This window comes from Camelus ferus, chromosome 6 (assembly GCF_009834535.1).
Source record: "Camelus ferus isolate YT-003-E chromosome 6, BCGSAC_Cfer_1.0, whole genome shotgun sequence".
Taxonomy (NCBI): Eukaryota; Metazoa; Chordata; class Mammalia; order Artiodactyla; family Camelidae; genus Camelus; species Camelus ferus.
Window position 1 is genome coordinate 64,817,573 of NC_045701.1, and position 15,419 is coordinate 64,832,991.

The 15,419-nt window shown below is 46.8% G+C and overlaps 1 protein-coding gene and 1 non-coding gene across 5 annotated transcripts in view; both read right to left on the bottom strand.

Moving 5' to 3' along the window:
• Positions 1-286: 286 nt before the first annotated feature.
• Positions 287-15,419, bottom strand: part of ZFYVE26 (zinc finger FYVE-type containing 26) — a 57,736-nt gene continuing 42,603 nt past the window's right edge. For 2 of the 4 annotated variants that reach the window (XM_032482234.1, XM_032482235.1), the window contains 10 exons: positions 13,155-13,302; positions 12,698-12,907; positions 12,017-12,235; positions 7,525-7,722; positions 6,643-6,842; positions 5,654-5,795; positions 5,291-5,350; positions 4,091-4,273; positions 3,430-3,474; positions 2,136-2,339 (listed from right to left, as the gene is read on the bottom strand). In XM_032482234.1, the coding sequence (XP_032338125.1) occupies positions 2,136-2,339; positions 3,430-3,474; positions 4,091-4,273; positions 5,291-5,350; positions 5,654-5,795; positions 6,643-6,842; positions 7,525-7,722; positions 12,017-12,235; positions 12,698-12,907; positions 13,155-13,302 (1,609 nt within the window). Of the gene's footprint in view, positions 2,340-3,429; positions 3,475-4,090; positions 4,274-5,290; positions 5,351-5,653; positions 5,796-6,642; positions 6,843-7,524; positions 7,723-10,666; positions 10,729-12,016; positions 12,236-12,697; positions 12,908-13,154; positions 13,303-15,419 lie in introns of those variants that run through there. The other 2 variants (XM_006186441.3, XM_014560665.2) reach the window with 2 other exon arrangements.
• TRNAG-ACC lies at positions 8,063-8,134 on the bottom strand. Its single transcript has one exon. It is a non-coding gene; the product is annotated as a tRNA-Gly (tRNA).

A 15,419-nucleotide genomic window follows, 5' to 3' on the forward strand; every position in this document is an offset into this window, starting at 1 on the left:
CGTTTTGCTTACCTTCTCTATCCGATGAACGTACAGCCTATTTCCACCTACCACTCTGAATGAAGCTGAGAAGTTTTCTGGTGGTAGAGTACACTAATAGTTTTTAATACATAGGAAACTTGAGATAAATCCTAACCAAAGAGTCATGAGTGATGACAGGAATCTTTTAGAGAAGTTGAAGGCCACCTGATCTTTCCCACCCATCTTTCCTCCCCACACAGGACACAGGGCCTAAAGGAAGGGAAGGATAAGAACAGGGCAGCACAAAGGTCATGAAGCCAGCAACTTGTAGGACAGACACTTTATTGTGGCTTGCTTATAGTAAAACATCCAACCCTTCAGCATGTACATTAGTTTTCTTGTTTTTCGCTGGAGACCACAGCCTGATGCTCAAAGGCCTTTAGCCTCATCTTATGTCAGTCTAGTCAATGGCTGCCTATTTTTATAGTTCAACTAGTCAGAGGAAAGAGTTAGGAAAATCCGGGCTTAGCATCCCAAATTAAGGGCTGTGAGATTTGTAACCCATTCATATAAAGTGCTTATATTCAGTGCAAAAAGGGCAGACTCAGATGCCAGGGAATGGAGTTTCCTGGGAGACAGATGCATTCTCGGGTTCAGAGAAGGAAAAGCTACTAGTCAAACTTCCCCAGAAAGGGGTCAAGTATTTTCTTTGCAGTCTCTCCCCTCTCTAACAGGACCAAAACTTTGAATCAGACAGATGCTCAGATAGCTGTTTATTTTACTAAAAACTCGGTTCAGAGGGAAATCCACAGGGTTTCTAAGCACCAGAGATACTGACTTTGGCTCCCAGCTCCAGTTTCTCTCGGCAGCAGATGTGAGATCTACAGGCTGAGCTCCGGCTGGTGGGAGGCTCACAGCTGCGGGGCCTTCCTTACGCTCCTCATTTGCAAATCTGAGTCACGGAGTACGGCAGACCTTTCCTAAAATGCTGTCCAATCTCGGTGGGAAGACAGGCCAGTACATATTAAATAAAGGAACACTCCACCGAGCTTCGCACCAACCGGACGTCGCCTATCTCACCATCCCCTCGTTTCCACTTGTCCGCAGGCCCAGCTTCAAAGTGAACCCTTGACTCCCTCTACTAAGACAAAGAAGCACACTGCCTGCTCCATGGCTCTGGGTCCTGCAGATCCATCCTGCCGTCCTGAAGAGACTGAAGGGGAGGAGGAGCGAAGAGGAAGTGATTCCTAACCAATTTAAGGGGCGCAAATAGGGCTGTAACTCAAATAGGCAAAGTCTAGTCATGCAGTCCCAAGATCTTGGCTACTGTTTTTCTCTCCCATTCTCAAAGAGAAAGCTACATTCTCTAACTTTGCAGCAGGAATATTCAAAACAGCCAGTTCTGTGCTTGCAAACCAGCCTCCTGCAATCCTGTTTGGAGAAGTTCACCTTTCTCTCCCTGTGGTAAATGTGATGGTGCCCCTCCTGCCAGTGTGCGGGGCTCCACACCCCATCACGTGCTCAGGCGGCATGGCTTTCAGACACCAGCACCTGAGGACCCTTCTGTTCAGACCACCCTCCAAAGACTCACGGTGACTCTTGTGCTTATGAGAGGAGAGACGCTTCAAAGAGTTTTGTTCCACAGGAAACACCTGCCCCAAAGCCACCTCTGAAGTTTGGGAAGGGGAAGAAGGGAAAAGAGCCAATACTTTTGATGCTGCTCTGTAATTCTCCGTAAAACTCTTCCAGTCACAAGGAGCTACGGGGACGTCTCTACACGGAGGGGACTGTGTACAAACAGGATGAACCCGGGTTAAGAACCAAAAACGCAGGGAAGGTTTTCAGATGGGCAGAAGTCTAAAGTAAAGTGCCTCTTTTCAGTGGGGGAGAGTTTCATTTGTTCAGAAACGGCTGGGCGTAAACACAAGTGCACGGGAGCGTGCACACACACACACTCACTCTGAGGTAGAAAGAACGGGCCATCTCCAAACACACAGGTCCCACAAGTTTACAGAAACATGGCACTTGTGTGAAAGGTCCTGTCCTTGCTCAAGATGGCAAGTCGGCCCTTTCCAACCTGGGGTGGAGCCAGGAAGTCCCGTCCCACAGGAGGAAAGAGCTGGAAGCATCCCCATCACTCCCATCCCACGGTTCTCAGGCCCCGCGGCCCAGGATCACTTCCTGGAGCTTGAGCTGTGGGCACCCCGGTTATGGCTTGTCAGAAGCCACTGGGAGCAGATGTCTTGCACGACTGCATCCCCACTGCTCTTGGCCGCCTGCTGCACCTGCTGGACGAGGACCGCGGCCCGTGAGTGTTCCTGCTTCACGGCAATCAGGTAGGCAGAACGCAGTTTGCAACATGTCAGGTAGGCCTGAACCTGGGAATTGGGGAGGAGAGCAGGAAGGAAACCATCACTGATGAATCACCAACGGGCACAGGAGTCGTGTCAGAGAGCTTGGGCAGACGAGATACCGCTCCTCGCCTACCAACCAACAACTGGGGTCTTGCCTTTTATTATGTTACAGCAACTCTAAATATTCTGGATGCTAAACTATTACATTGTGTTACTTTATAATGCAAAAAGTTTTACAAATAAGCTAAGGATTTCAAAAAAGGCAGGCAGAGTCTGGCCTCTCTCCACTCTCTCCAAGACCCTCACCACTCTCCCAGGCTGTTCAGTTTCCTCTTGGCCTCACTGCCCACAAACCGTGGTTTTATAGTTATTTGGGTGATTATTTCATTGACTAGACTTTATGCTCCATGAGGGCAGGAATAGTGCCTGCTTTTCTACACCTTGTATTCCTTGTGCCGAGCACAGGGCCTGGCACGTAGGTGCTCAGTAAATACACATGCCATGGATGAATGAATGAATGAATGAGCCATCACAACTGCCCCCTCAACAAAGGCCAATGGAGCCCTTTCCTTTTATTTTTCTGTTTTCAACCTGCTGAATTAAACATCTTTCAACAGGAAATTTGGGGAAGAAAATGCATACACACAATTTGAAAAGGTCTAACCCCAGGTTGATTCGACTTGCTGTTTGGATCAGAGGCAGCTCAGTTTTCTACATTCTGGACACCCTCCATCTCACGAATGCCCAGCTTGGTGGAGACGAGATGCCTGCCCACTCTGAGAACCTCATTCAGTGAGCCAACCTGAAGATGCAAGGGAGGGTCCGCTAGGGCTCGGAGAGCGCACCTCCGCAGAGAGTGGAGCATCAAGAGCAGGCTAGCATGTGTGTGTCGCGGGGATGGAGAAACGGGAAGGTAAAGGCTCATGTAGTCAGTATTCTCATGCTTCCTCCCTGTTCTCTCCCCTCTAAGCCCTGATCTGGGTCCCAGCTCCACAGCTGGACAACAAAGAGTCTGAGATACAGGTTGAACGGAACTGTCATGGGGCGTGAGGGATGAAGGTGAAAAGGCAAGTCACTGCTGTTCAGGATCACATGTGGAGACAATTCCACTCACCTTGTTGTCATCGTTGTGTATCGCCTGGATCAGGCCCTCCAGCTCCTGCGCAGAACAGAGACACAGCAGTTGTGAGAGGGAGGGGTCCCCAGAGTGGGAGCCGGGGCCCACTCCAGTCTCAGCCAGAGCCATTCTGTCCCTGGGTGGGCATGCCTGCCAGACCCTTCTTTACAAACTCAACTCCTGCTCTAAGAGCAAGAGAGGAAACCTAAGGATAACATGAAGCCTGGGAATCTAAGGAGAAAATTGCAAATGAGAGGCCTGTCCTTGCCTTCGTGAATGGATGTGGTTCTGTTCACCCCCCCAGAAAACCCAGGGGGGACAATTTTGTAGCAACATGCTTCAAAGGCCACCTGCAGGCCCACATGGACCTCTTCTACAATCACAGGGAGAAACTCAACTCCGTTGGTCCATAGACACCTCCAGGTGCCAACATTAGACAGCAGGAGGTTGAGGCACAGCTTCTGGATACAGAGGTTATCACCAGGAATTTTCTTTCCAGGGAAGAGCTGATTAGAATGAGGCCATTATTACAGAGGGGTCGGAAAGACGAGGCATCTTGTAGTGTTTCAGGCACATTATGGGGAATAGAAAAATAAAGAGGGAGATGTGAAGACACTGAAATAGATGTAGGCGCCAAGAGGTCTGGGAGTGAGCGCACCTGGGGTGGAATTCTCTTGAACGCTTCCAAGCAGTTGAGGAGGATGGCGTCCCCGTCGCTTTTGGCCGCCATGCCTGACTCACTGACACACTTGAGCAGCTGTCGGATCTCACTGTACTTCTCCCTCTCCACCAACTGCCGGGCGGCTCTGCAGTAGGTCAGGGCAGCATCCAGCTGGAAGTCCTAGAACAGAACGTGGGACGATGGGAGTAGGGAGGCAGGGCCATCAGCAGTGGGAAGGACTGACTGAGGTCACAATAGGAAACATACATAAGAAAAGGAAAAACAAGCTACATGTTCCTCCTTTGGAGTTAGGCAGACATTTAGGAAGTAACCAGAAGAATCGTAACTTTGCTATCTGAACTGGTACATCTCACTTGCTGCCCTGTCACTTTCTGAAAACATTCCTATCAAATTCCCCAGACCAGTTCATCGTCTCTCTAATGAGTCACCTTTCTCTTGGAAAACAGATGTTGGGGGCTGGTATTTGCGGCCCTGGACACTTGGTGCTCTGGTAAGAGGTGCCTTAGTGCTCAGAAACAGACCAATTCACCAAAAGACTGATTTGCCGGAAACTACCAGATAAACACTTCAATCCTGGTCTAGGACAATCACTGCCTTGGGGTCTGGGAGGAGCTGTTGCTCTGTCTGCCGAATGATGGGCCTCAGGGTGTCTGCGTGTCACTGTGTGGTGTGGGGCTGTCTGGAGAGACTCTGCTTCTCGTGGTTTCAGTGCCCTGCTCAGTGTCACAGCTGTGCTGTGTCCTCTTATCACAAGCAACAGAAAATGCACTCCTTGAGCCGGCTCAGGGGGGATGGAGGACGGAAGGGCAGCCCCTCCTGCCGAACAGGCAACGCACCCCCAGCACCCTGCCACCTCCTCCAGCCACGCTCCCAGCAAGGATGAGCAGAGATCCTGCAGGGGAAGAGCTGTGGGGAACCATCCTGGAGGTTTCAGATATTTATTTGATAGCTTTTGATGAATTTGTTATTGGTGCTTGGCTTTGGCAAAGGGGCCTACAGTCTTGAACTTGACCCAGTTCTGTAATAGCCAGCTCATTGAGTTCCTCCTTGATGTATGTGTAAATCTGCTTTTCTTGGGATAAAAGTTTTCTGAAGCATAATCTCTCACAGAATTGTGGTCACGTGTGGATTGCCCTCCGTATAATCTTAAGTAATCTCGAGTAATCCGAGTCATACCTGCAGAACACGGAATGCAATACCAAAACCATCTTCTACATTCTTCCCTCCCAGCATGACCTGAAAAAGAGAGGGAAACACATTTAAAGAAGCAGTCATTACTGGAGCAGCCCCTCAATTAGGAGTGAGGCCCTCATTTACTCATTTATTCAACAAATATTTGCTGAGGCTCTACTGAGTGCAGGCATGAGGGATACAAGAGCAATCAAAACGGACTCCATCTCCAGCCTTCCGTGGCTCGCGTCCCACTGGGGAGGCAGCCAGCAAACAAACCAATGAAACAGTAACAGGACAATAACAATTGTGACAGGCATTTCAAGAGGGAGGAGCAGTTGGCTGGAGGTCTGAAATGCCCGTGCATACCTTGCAGGCAACATCCATTTTCATGTGGTTATTTCCAAAAAGGGTTGGGAGAGGCAAGGAGGTGATCTGAGAGGTCCCAGCACTTTCACAGCGATGTAAGAACCTGGTCACTTCCATCTGCAGCTGAAGCGTATTCATGTGCCTACGGTGACAGGAGACACATGGTCTAGCCTCATGAGGGGCTTCAGAGCTGGGTGACTGAGAAATCTTACAAAGATGGCAACAGAAAAGGCAAAAGGAAGGATGTGGAGGGGAAGGAGACACCCCCAAATACCCTCAGAGCAGTTATAACAAGACAAAAACAGGTGGTCTAGTACCCTGCATGGACTCCCAGGAGTTACGGCACTCTGTGGAACCAGAAAAGACCCAGTCCCTGAATCCATAAGTATTTACGGAGACCTGTGTGCTGCTAACAACAGCAGTAGAGAGAGATGTGAACCCTGCCCTCCGGAGTTCAGAGCCCAGAGGAGAGGTGAATAACGAATATTTAAAGTATCTGGTGATCGGGACTATGAAGGAATAGATGGTACAGTGGAGCATTTACTTCAGATGCTGTGTTCTCAGCAGAGGAACTGGCAGGCATAAAGGCCGAGGGGAGGGAAGGACTTGGGGTGCTGAGGAGCCCTGGGAGGCCCGTGTGACTGATGCTCCAGAAGGAAGAAGAGAGCAGTGTGAGGCAAGATGGAGATGCAGGCAGGGGCCAGACCATGCACGGCCTCTTTTGCCAATTGTAACGGTTTGGGGTTTAGTCTGATTGTCACATGTGATCCCAATCCCTGCCCCTCCCCCACTCTCTTCTCCTACAAGCCCCTCTGCAGGCTTGTACCAGACACCGTCACCCAGGAATGACTCCTGGTAGGGGTGTGTGTGTGTGTGTGTGAGGCTGTTTTCTTGAGGGCTCAGGGATGGGCAGGGGCAGCTTCATCACCAGCAGACACTTGGGTCCAGCCCTCCTGCCCCACCTAAGTGTTCCCTGCATCCTGAGCTACCTTGACACATCGGCTGCAGTCATCTTCTTTCGGAAGAAGGTGGTTTTCTTCCTTCCAGTGCGGCGGGAGGTTTCTTGGAGGTAGACCTTCAGGTGGTCCTTGGCCTTAAGCAGCCATGAGAGCTTCTCTCCCAGCTCCGTGTACGTCTTGGCGTTGTGACTGAAGAACCGAATACAGGTCATGGCGGCCCGGACTTGGTCCTGGAAGAGGAAAGTGAACGTCTGGGTCAAAGGAGATCAGGGGTACTGGAGGGTGTAGGTGTGAGAATTCTGACCTGATCCTGCCCGTGAAGCCTGGCTGCCAGCACCCCTTCCCATCAGCGGCTGTGCTGCTGCTCTGAACCCCTCACCCTGAGGCCCAAGAGATCCTCAAGTGAACTGACTGGCTCGGGCCCTTGGGTAGGACATTATTCCACCACAGAAGAGATCTTTAAAAAGGTGACTTGTAATTCTCCATTCAGCTTGGCTTCGCTCTTACTTTGGCATTGACTAATTCAGCTTCTCTGTGACTTAGTACTGGCCACTCTCAGACAGACTGGGAGAAACATGTTCCCTCTCCCTTCACGCATCTTCCCTAAAAACACTCACTTCTCCGTCATTCCTTATGAATTCTGCATTCACGCCCATGTTTATCTTGAAACTACCGTATCTCTTTTTAACCTTACATTCCTTGAATTCTGAAAAATGTCATTATTGACAAGATTAAAGTTGCCCTTTTAGGATGTTATTTAAGAATGCAAGAGAGTAACATGGATCTGCTCCAGTATTAGTCAAAGAGTAAGGCTGGGGGCCAAATGAAAGTCCGTTCCCTGGTCCTGCGCAGTCTCCCCGCATGGCGGGGCAGCAGCGACAGAGGCAGAAGGCAGGATGGGGCGGCTGTTACCTTCATGAACTGCTGCAGCTCATAGAGAATGTGGTAGTAGTTCTTCTTCTGTAGATGTTGGCAGGCAGCAATCAAGTACTTTCCCCAGCTTTCTAAGGTTGGATCAATGGATTCTAGCAAGTTTTCTAAAACGTGGAGCTTCCCACTTTTATAGCTTGGCTGGAAAATGCCTTCTATGAAGACTTCTGGGGGACTCTCCTGGAGCAGGGCAGAAAAAAAAGTCACAAGTCTTAAGCCTGGTTCTGGCATGGTCAGGGACCCATTCTGTGTTTCCCTCCTCTCACATCCCTTCAGCATCCTTCTGTGGCAGTGCTGCTTAACCTTCTGTGTGTCACAGATTAGACCCCTTTGAGAATCCCACTCTGGTGCCTGCTCCACTTCTCTCTCTTCCTGACAGAAGGGAAGCTCCTGGACAGAGTTATTTACGTGACCTGTCTCCAATCTCTCCTATGATTGTCTTTGTAAAAAAATATTTCTATTTTTTTGTTTTGTGGTAATTAGGTTTGTTTGTTTATTTATTTATTTATTATTTTTTAAATGGAGGTACTGGGGATTGAACCCAGGACCTTGTGCATGGTAGGCACATGCTCTACCACTGAGCTATACTGTCCCTCCTTGTGACTGTCTCTTGAACCTACTCTCATCTAGCTTTTGCACCTACCACTCCAGTGAAATGACCTCTACGTTGTTAAATCTAAAATTCTTAGTCCTTGTTTTCCACCTGCTCTATCAATAGCTTTTGATACAGCTGATGGTCTCCTCCTTGAAAAAAATTTTTTATTTGGCTCCCAGGACATCACCCCGACTAGACTTGCTTTCTTCTCTGGCTACTCCTTCTCAGTCTCCTTTGCTGATTCCTCCTACTCTCCCCAGGGCTTAGGAGGAAACTGCTCTCTTTTCTTTACTCACACTTTTGATTTTGTAAGTCTCATAGCCATAAATCTATCTATTCGTTGATTATGTCTAAATCCCTATTTCCAGTCTGTTCATTCCTTCTGAATTGTATACCTAACTTATATTCAGCTGCTGATGCAGAAAGTCCTCTTGGGGATCTCGCAAAAAATCTAAAACTGCTGATGACTGTTTCTTCCAAATCTGCTCCTTCTGCAGTCTTCTCTTTCTTGGATGGCAATTTTGTTCTTCTATTTGTTCAGGGCAAAAACTATAGCCGTCATTCCCTCACAGCCCGACAGAAAAGTCATTAGCAAATTTTACTGACTCCACCTCAGAATACATACAGAATCTGTATGTAGCTGACTACCTCTCACCACCTCCATGTACCACCCTGGCCCAAGTCATTACACCACTTGCCTGGATGATTGCAATGGCCTCCTCCCTGGTCCACCACCCTCCACACCTGCCTCTTTTTTGTCTAACACCAACCAATCAACCTGAGTGATTCCATTAAAATGTTAAGTCAGATCATGTTACTTCTCTGCTCAGAATCATCGCATGGTTTTGCTTCTCACTCAGCACAAAGCCCAAGTCCTTATAATGTCTACAAGGCCCTTTATGATCTGGTCCCTGCTAGCTTTCTGACCTTACCTGCTACCACCCTTTCCCCAGCTCACTCTGTTCAAGCCAACTTGGCCTCTGTCCTTGCTACTCACCCAGCCTGGACTGTGCTTCCTCCACAATCCGCACGGTTCACTCCCCACCTACTCTGTCTTTACTCAGATGTCATCTCTCCTGAGCATCCTGTCAAATTCCACAGTCCGCCCCTTCCCTCTCCCCCTGCTTTATTCTTCTTATTACTCATCACCTACACTATATATTTTACTTATCTTGTTTATTGCCTCTCTCCCTGCTATAACATGCTTTATAAAAGCAGATATTTTTGCCTGTTTTTTGTCCCCACTGTTTTATATCTCTAGTGCCCAGAACAGTCCTTGACTATTTTAACAACTATTTCTTGATGACAAATAAATGATAAACATCATGGACTAACTCCTTAGGAAAGTGCACACACATACTAATTCCCTCACTTCTGAAGTTCATCTGTGGTTCAGGAACCAAGTCTTAAACCCCCATTCCAAAGTCATAGAAAAGAAAATCATCTGGCCACGAGTACGAGTAAGTGACGGGGAGTGAAGGATGGCTACAAACTCATGGTACTGTAACCATGCCGGCCTTGCAGCCCTGGGCACAAGCTCTGCAGAAGTGGAGAGGATCTGGGCTTTGAGAACATCCACAGTGGGTGAGGGCTTCTTTCCCAATTCTGGCTTTTCCTAAAAACCCAGACCTAGGAGGGTGGGGAAGAGCTCAGTGGTAGACAACATGCTTAGCATGTGTGAGGTCCTGGATTCAATTCCCAGCACCTCCATAGAAAAAAAAAAAAAAAAAGAAAAACTACAAAACCCCCCAGATCCAAAAGTTGTAGGACATACTTTAAGAAGCAGGGGCACAACATTGTAAAATGGCTATTACTCAATAAAAAAAATGTTAAAAAAAAAAGAAGCAGGGGGATTAGCTGCATTGAAAAGGCAGAATTTCTCAGAAAAGCAACACCTTAAAAACTTCCACTTCATCAATTCATCTAGCCCCTCATTCATTCATTCACAACTGGCACTAGGCCAGGTGCCTGAAGACACCAGGTCTAAGGTAAATACAGGCCTTCGCAGTCCAGATGGGAAGACACAATTATAAACAAATAGTTGCAATCCACTGGCACAAATGCAATAACAGAGCTACGTTCTAGGTACAGTGGTGGTATATAGGAAGAGGTGAATGCTCAACAGAGAGGGTCTGGAAGGATAAACAGGAGTTTTTCCAAGAAAACAAGGAGGGGCAGGGCATTCTAAGTAGTGAGAACAGCAATGCAGACTCATGGAGGTAAGAAAGTACATGGTACAATCAGGAAATTTAAGTAATTTGGTAAATCTAGAAATACAGAGCACAGACAGGATTCGTGGTGAAAATAAACTGGAGAAATAAGGGGGCCCGGTCCTGCTGGGTCCTGCATTCGTGGTAAGGAATTTGGACTTCATCTTGTGGCCACGGGGATCCACTGAAGGCCTTTTAGAGAGAGGAAGCACATGGACTGTAACATCAATGACACGTGCGAGGTTTCAGAAAGCTCGCTCTGGGGCACTGTGGTAGGTAAGGGGTGAAAGAGCAGGGACTAGGGCAAGAAGCACCACACCTTCCACGCTCCAGGCATTCAGGCGTAGTTTTCACAACGTTTTCTTCTCTGCTGTTCCCCGCCTGCTTGAGCAGTAAGATATTTCAGTTCAAGGGTAGTTGCGATTACAGGAGATAAAAAGAAGGCTTCTTTCCTAGCTCTGACTGATGGAAAGCAGAGGCAATGCCGTCGTCAGCTTATACCCAGATAAGGAAGTAAGCAGCTTAACTCTCCCAGCTGGTCATCAGTTAGAAAAAACAGAACTGGGTGAGGTAAAGCAGCTTTACCCTAAAACTCATTTGGAAACTGAGGAAGAGGAAAGAGGTTAGCAATTAAACACCAAATAATAAAACTTTTACAGTATTCTTGAGACCTGGCTAACAGTTAAGACTCAGTAGCTAAGGCAGTAGTAAAAACATTTCCCTTTCACTGTCCTGTAGGGGTATAGTTACCAGGACTCTGTGTACTGCTAACACAACTTGGAGAAATCCTAGAAGATACGTCTATCTGGAAACTATCATTGGCACCCATTTTGGATGAGGACAGCAGACTGAAATTAAAGTATCCTTTGAGCTCCTTTAGTTTTACATGAGATTTGGTACGAATCGGTCAATTCCTCAGAAAGTTTTCATGGGACATTCAGATAAAAAAGGGAAGACCAGGGGGGTGGGGGACATAGCTCAGTGGTAGAGCGCATGCTTGGTGTGTACAAGGTCCTGAGTTCAATCCCAAGTGCCTCCACTAAGGGGAAAAATTTAAATAAATTAATTAATTAAAAAAAAAAAAGAAAAAAAGAAGACCAGGAAAAAAAAAGGGCAGGCAGAAGGGTCATGGTGAAACAGAGTCCTGACTGCTTAAGAATGGCTCCAAAGAAACACTGCACTTCAGTGGGGCCTTTGTCTCCTGTGGGAGTGGGCAGAGGATGTCGGAGGGGAAAAGGGAGAGCACACCCTCCTTCAATGAGATACTGGGGACCCAAATATGGGATCAGTGCCATGGGTGCTTCCTGGCCCTTGTGGATGAGCAGCTGGGTCAGCAGTGGGACGTGGTCCCAGGGCAGGAGGAGGTGGGTGGAAACAGAGAGGTTGAGTCATTTGCCCAAGGTCACACCACGTGTACCAAGCATCTCATTCTAGAAACCACATGCTCAGCAATTATGGGCTCTGCTATACGTTTTGGGAGAAGGGCTGAAATCTGTCACTGCCAGTCAGGAGGGCAATCTGGGATCCAGGTTAAGACTTTTGCCCACTCATCGAATCATGATTTGTGCAGACAGAATGTTCCATTTTGACCTGACTCTGCTGGGGATGATCTCTTAGGGCGACACTGGGTGGGCCAAGCCGGGCGGGCCGAGCGGGCAGTGTGTCCCACCTTGTGGCGGAGGTGCAGCAGGGCTTCCCGCAGGCAGCTGTGCCTCACGTAGAAGCTGGCGATGGCCAGGTTGGTGCTGTAGTTATGCAGGTAGAAGAGGCATTCTTGGTAGTAGGTGTTGTTCATGAGCTTCCCTTCAGGAATCACCTCCAGGGAGAGGCTCTGGGTCCGAAGGGTGGCTTCTAGCTCTTTCAAGGTGGCAAAGTAATCATCGTCTTGCTGCCCAGAGAGGAGAGAGTGAGCGGGAACAATGGAACGCAGGGAGTTCTCAGCAGCCTCTGAAAATATTGCTTTCAGAGAATACTTAACAATGTGGAAAAATGCTCACTATACAGCTTTAAGGGTAGAAAACAGGCAAGATATAAAATTCTATATATTATAAACCATTTAACATCAATTTAATTCAAAAACAAAACAGAAAATTCACCAAAACCTAAATCTGCTTAAAGCTGGGTATGGGATTATATGTGGTTTTCATTGCTTTAAAACAGTTTTTTTTTTCTTTAAATTTGACTCTTTATTACTTACTTAACCACATATAACAGAAAGAACAAAATCCAAACCAGACAGCCCTGAGCCAGGACTGCCATTATCAGCTGAACAGAAGCTGATCCTTTCCCCAGCCTGTTACTGCTCTTGGGCTCCCCTGCTGAGCTGACCCTCTGCCCTCTGTGCTCTTACCACGGAGACAAGTGGCCTCGCTGTGGACTCCAGGTACTCGACCACATCCTGTACTAGTCTTGAGCCATGACTCAGCTGATTGAGGTCAAAAGGCGGCTTTAGACAGCGATTGAACTTCTCCCGTGCTGCAGTGAGGTTCCCAGCTTTGAGGCAGGCCATGCCCCAAGCGTGCCACGCCCCAGTGGTATCAAGGCCAGTCTTTGTGGAGACCTGGGGGGAAAAACTGCTCATTTTAGGGAGAGGTACCTATATCTAAGCTTGAGGGTCTGAGGGACCCATTCCATCCCCTTGCTGCCAGTCATCTCCCTCCCCGACCACTCCACCTGCCATTACTCTGTAGTCATGCCCCAGATACTCCCCATGGCCAAGGACAACTGAGATGGCAATACCTCTCTGCAAGGCTAGGCAAAGGTAACTTATTACAGTGGGATAGATGCCAGCTTTGTCTTTGCCTTACCTCAACGCCCAGTTGGTAGTACTCAGCTTCCAACAGCTGGTTCCTTAGCCTGGTTACTGCAGCCGGTTGCAAGATCTGATCCAGAGATGGCACGTGGCGATAGGCAGCAGCCACTAAAATATTTAGCACATCTACCTTGCTGATGTAGCTACAGGGAGGAAAAGTGCAAGGCAATGAGGCTCCGCAGGGTCTCACAAAGAACAGTTGCTGTCTAAAGGTTTTCTGTTTCATTTCCAATGTGAAATGTGATGATGTGAATTGAGAGGTACATGGGAGAAAAGGCTCTGGAGTCAGACTCTCTGGATCTCAAATCCATCACTTAGCAGCTCTATGACCCTGGGCGAGTTAATTAACCTTTCTCGGTCTCAATTTACTCATCTGTAAAATGGATATAATAATGGGTAGTTTTAAGGATAAAATGAAATAACCCAAGTTAGGGCTTAGGGTGGCATCTGGAGCTCTGCAGGCACTCCTCTGTCAGATATCAACACATGGAGTAGGGACGCTTGGGACGCTCAGGTTTTCTATTTGAGGCAAGGCCTTTACATTGAATGTTGGAAGCTCACAAGTTATTCACTGCCTTTTGTTTCTTTCGAACCCTGCTTGCTTAGGAGAGCAAGGCTGTATCAATGGCCTCACTCCTGGCCAGTACAAAGGTCACATTACCACCATTCCCTGGAGGTGCTGCGGGGCAGGGGCCTCCTGGCTCTTCACTGGGATTCTAGTGTCCTGGACTTGACATCCTCTTCCAGGGTTAAGGATGGACTCTTGTTACTAGGACGCCACCTTGATCTTACTCCTGACACCTGATGATGGCAAAAACCTTATAATGACAGAGCCCAGAGAGCTGGATCATTCTGTTTAGTGCTGCCTGAAACAGACCTATGCTCAAGGTTCTTGAATCTTGTATCATAATTCTAGCAAAAATCCCTGTGGATCCTGACTTGTCCGCCGATTTCCTTGGAAAGGGATTCAGTATCTCAGTGATTCTCAATCTAGCAGGGATGGGGCAGGGGAGACTACAGTGTGTGAAAATGAAAGCAAATTTGCTATCATGATGTGTCGTACATTTGTAATAGGTGGTGAACTTTGTTTTTAAACATTTATTTATTTATTTAAATGACTATCAGAAGGAAGCATAGGTTAAAAACAGTAGAAAAATACTCTGGAAACCAGGAGTTTTAAACACATGAGATGACTCCACCACCATCAGCAACCGGGCACAAGGGCAGTGATTCCCTAGAGCAGGTATATGGAATCCAGGGTGGAGGAGAAAGAATGTAATTTGAAATCACTGCTGTAAACTGTCAGAGAAGCCACTGGCACCGGGGTGTGTGAGAATCCTACTGAAGTTAGGACTTCCTTAATTTCTGCTCCTTTAGCCTAAAGTGAATATTTCCTCCATCTGTATTAGATTTTGAAGGAAGTATAGGACTTGATGTTAAACTTGCTCCCCCCCCATCTGAGAATCTTTTTCTCTTAATATGATTTTCTCTCATTTACATTCCTGGTATTTGAGAAATATTTAGATAGATTTTTATTTTTGCCTCAAATTCTACCTTTTTCTATACAGAATTCTATTCTCTCTCTTCTCCATTTTTGGTAAATTAGTAGAGTTTTGGTTCTTTCCATGGTTACTTAAAAATTTTTACTTATGTACCTATTTATTCATTTATCAACTTGAAAAATGATGTAGAATCAGTTGCCTCTTGACACAAAAGAGTGACATTAATTTCTTTGTATTTCCTTCTTCTACTTTCTGCCCCACTTCCTTCTGCCCTTCTCAACCTTCTGTTTTTTTTTTTTTTTCTCTCCTTTTTCAGTTTTATTAGGTAGAATTATTACAGTCTGGCTGCACATACACATTATATGGCATTTAAATATATATATATATATACACAAACACAGTATATTGCACGCTTTTTAGTTTACATATATGTACTACTTATTGTTTCTAAGAACAGATTAGAGCTTTAGCTCTCTAAACTTACATAGTTACCAAAGCAATAAAGCCAACTACAAAGTAAGTATGAACAGAATGTGGGAATCCAATCATAAAGGACAGTCAAATGTGCTTACACATATTTAAGAAATCAATCATCTGAGTTATAAATAATAAGTAGTTCATTCAACCTTCTGTTTTTTTAAATGTTTATTGAGTACATGTTATGTTCTAGATGCTGTGTAGTACTTTATATACACATATAAAGTATTTAATATATATATAAAAGTATTATTTTTTAATGGAGGTACTGGGGATTGAAC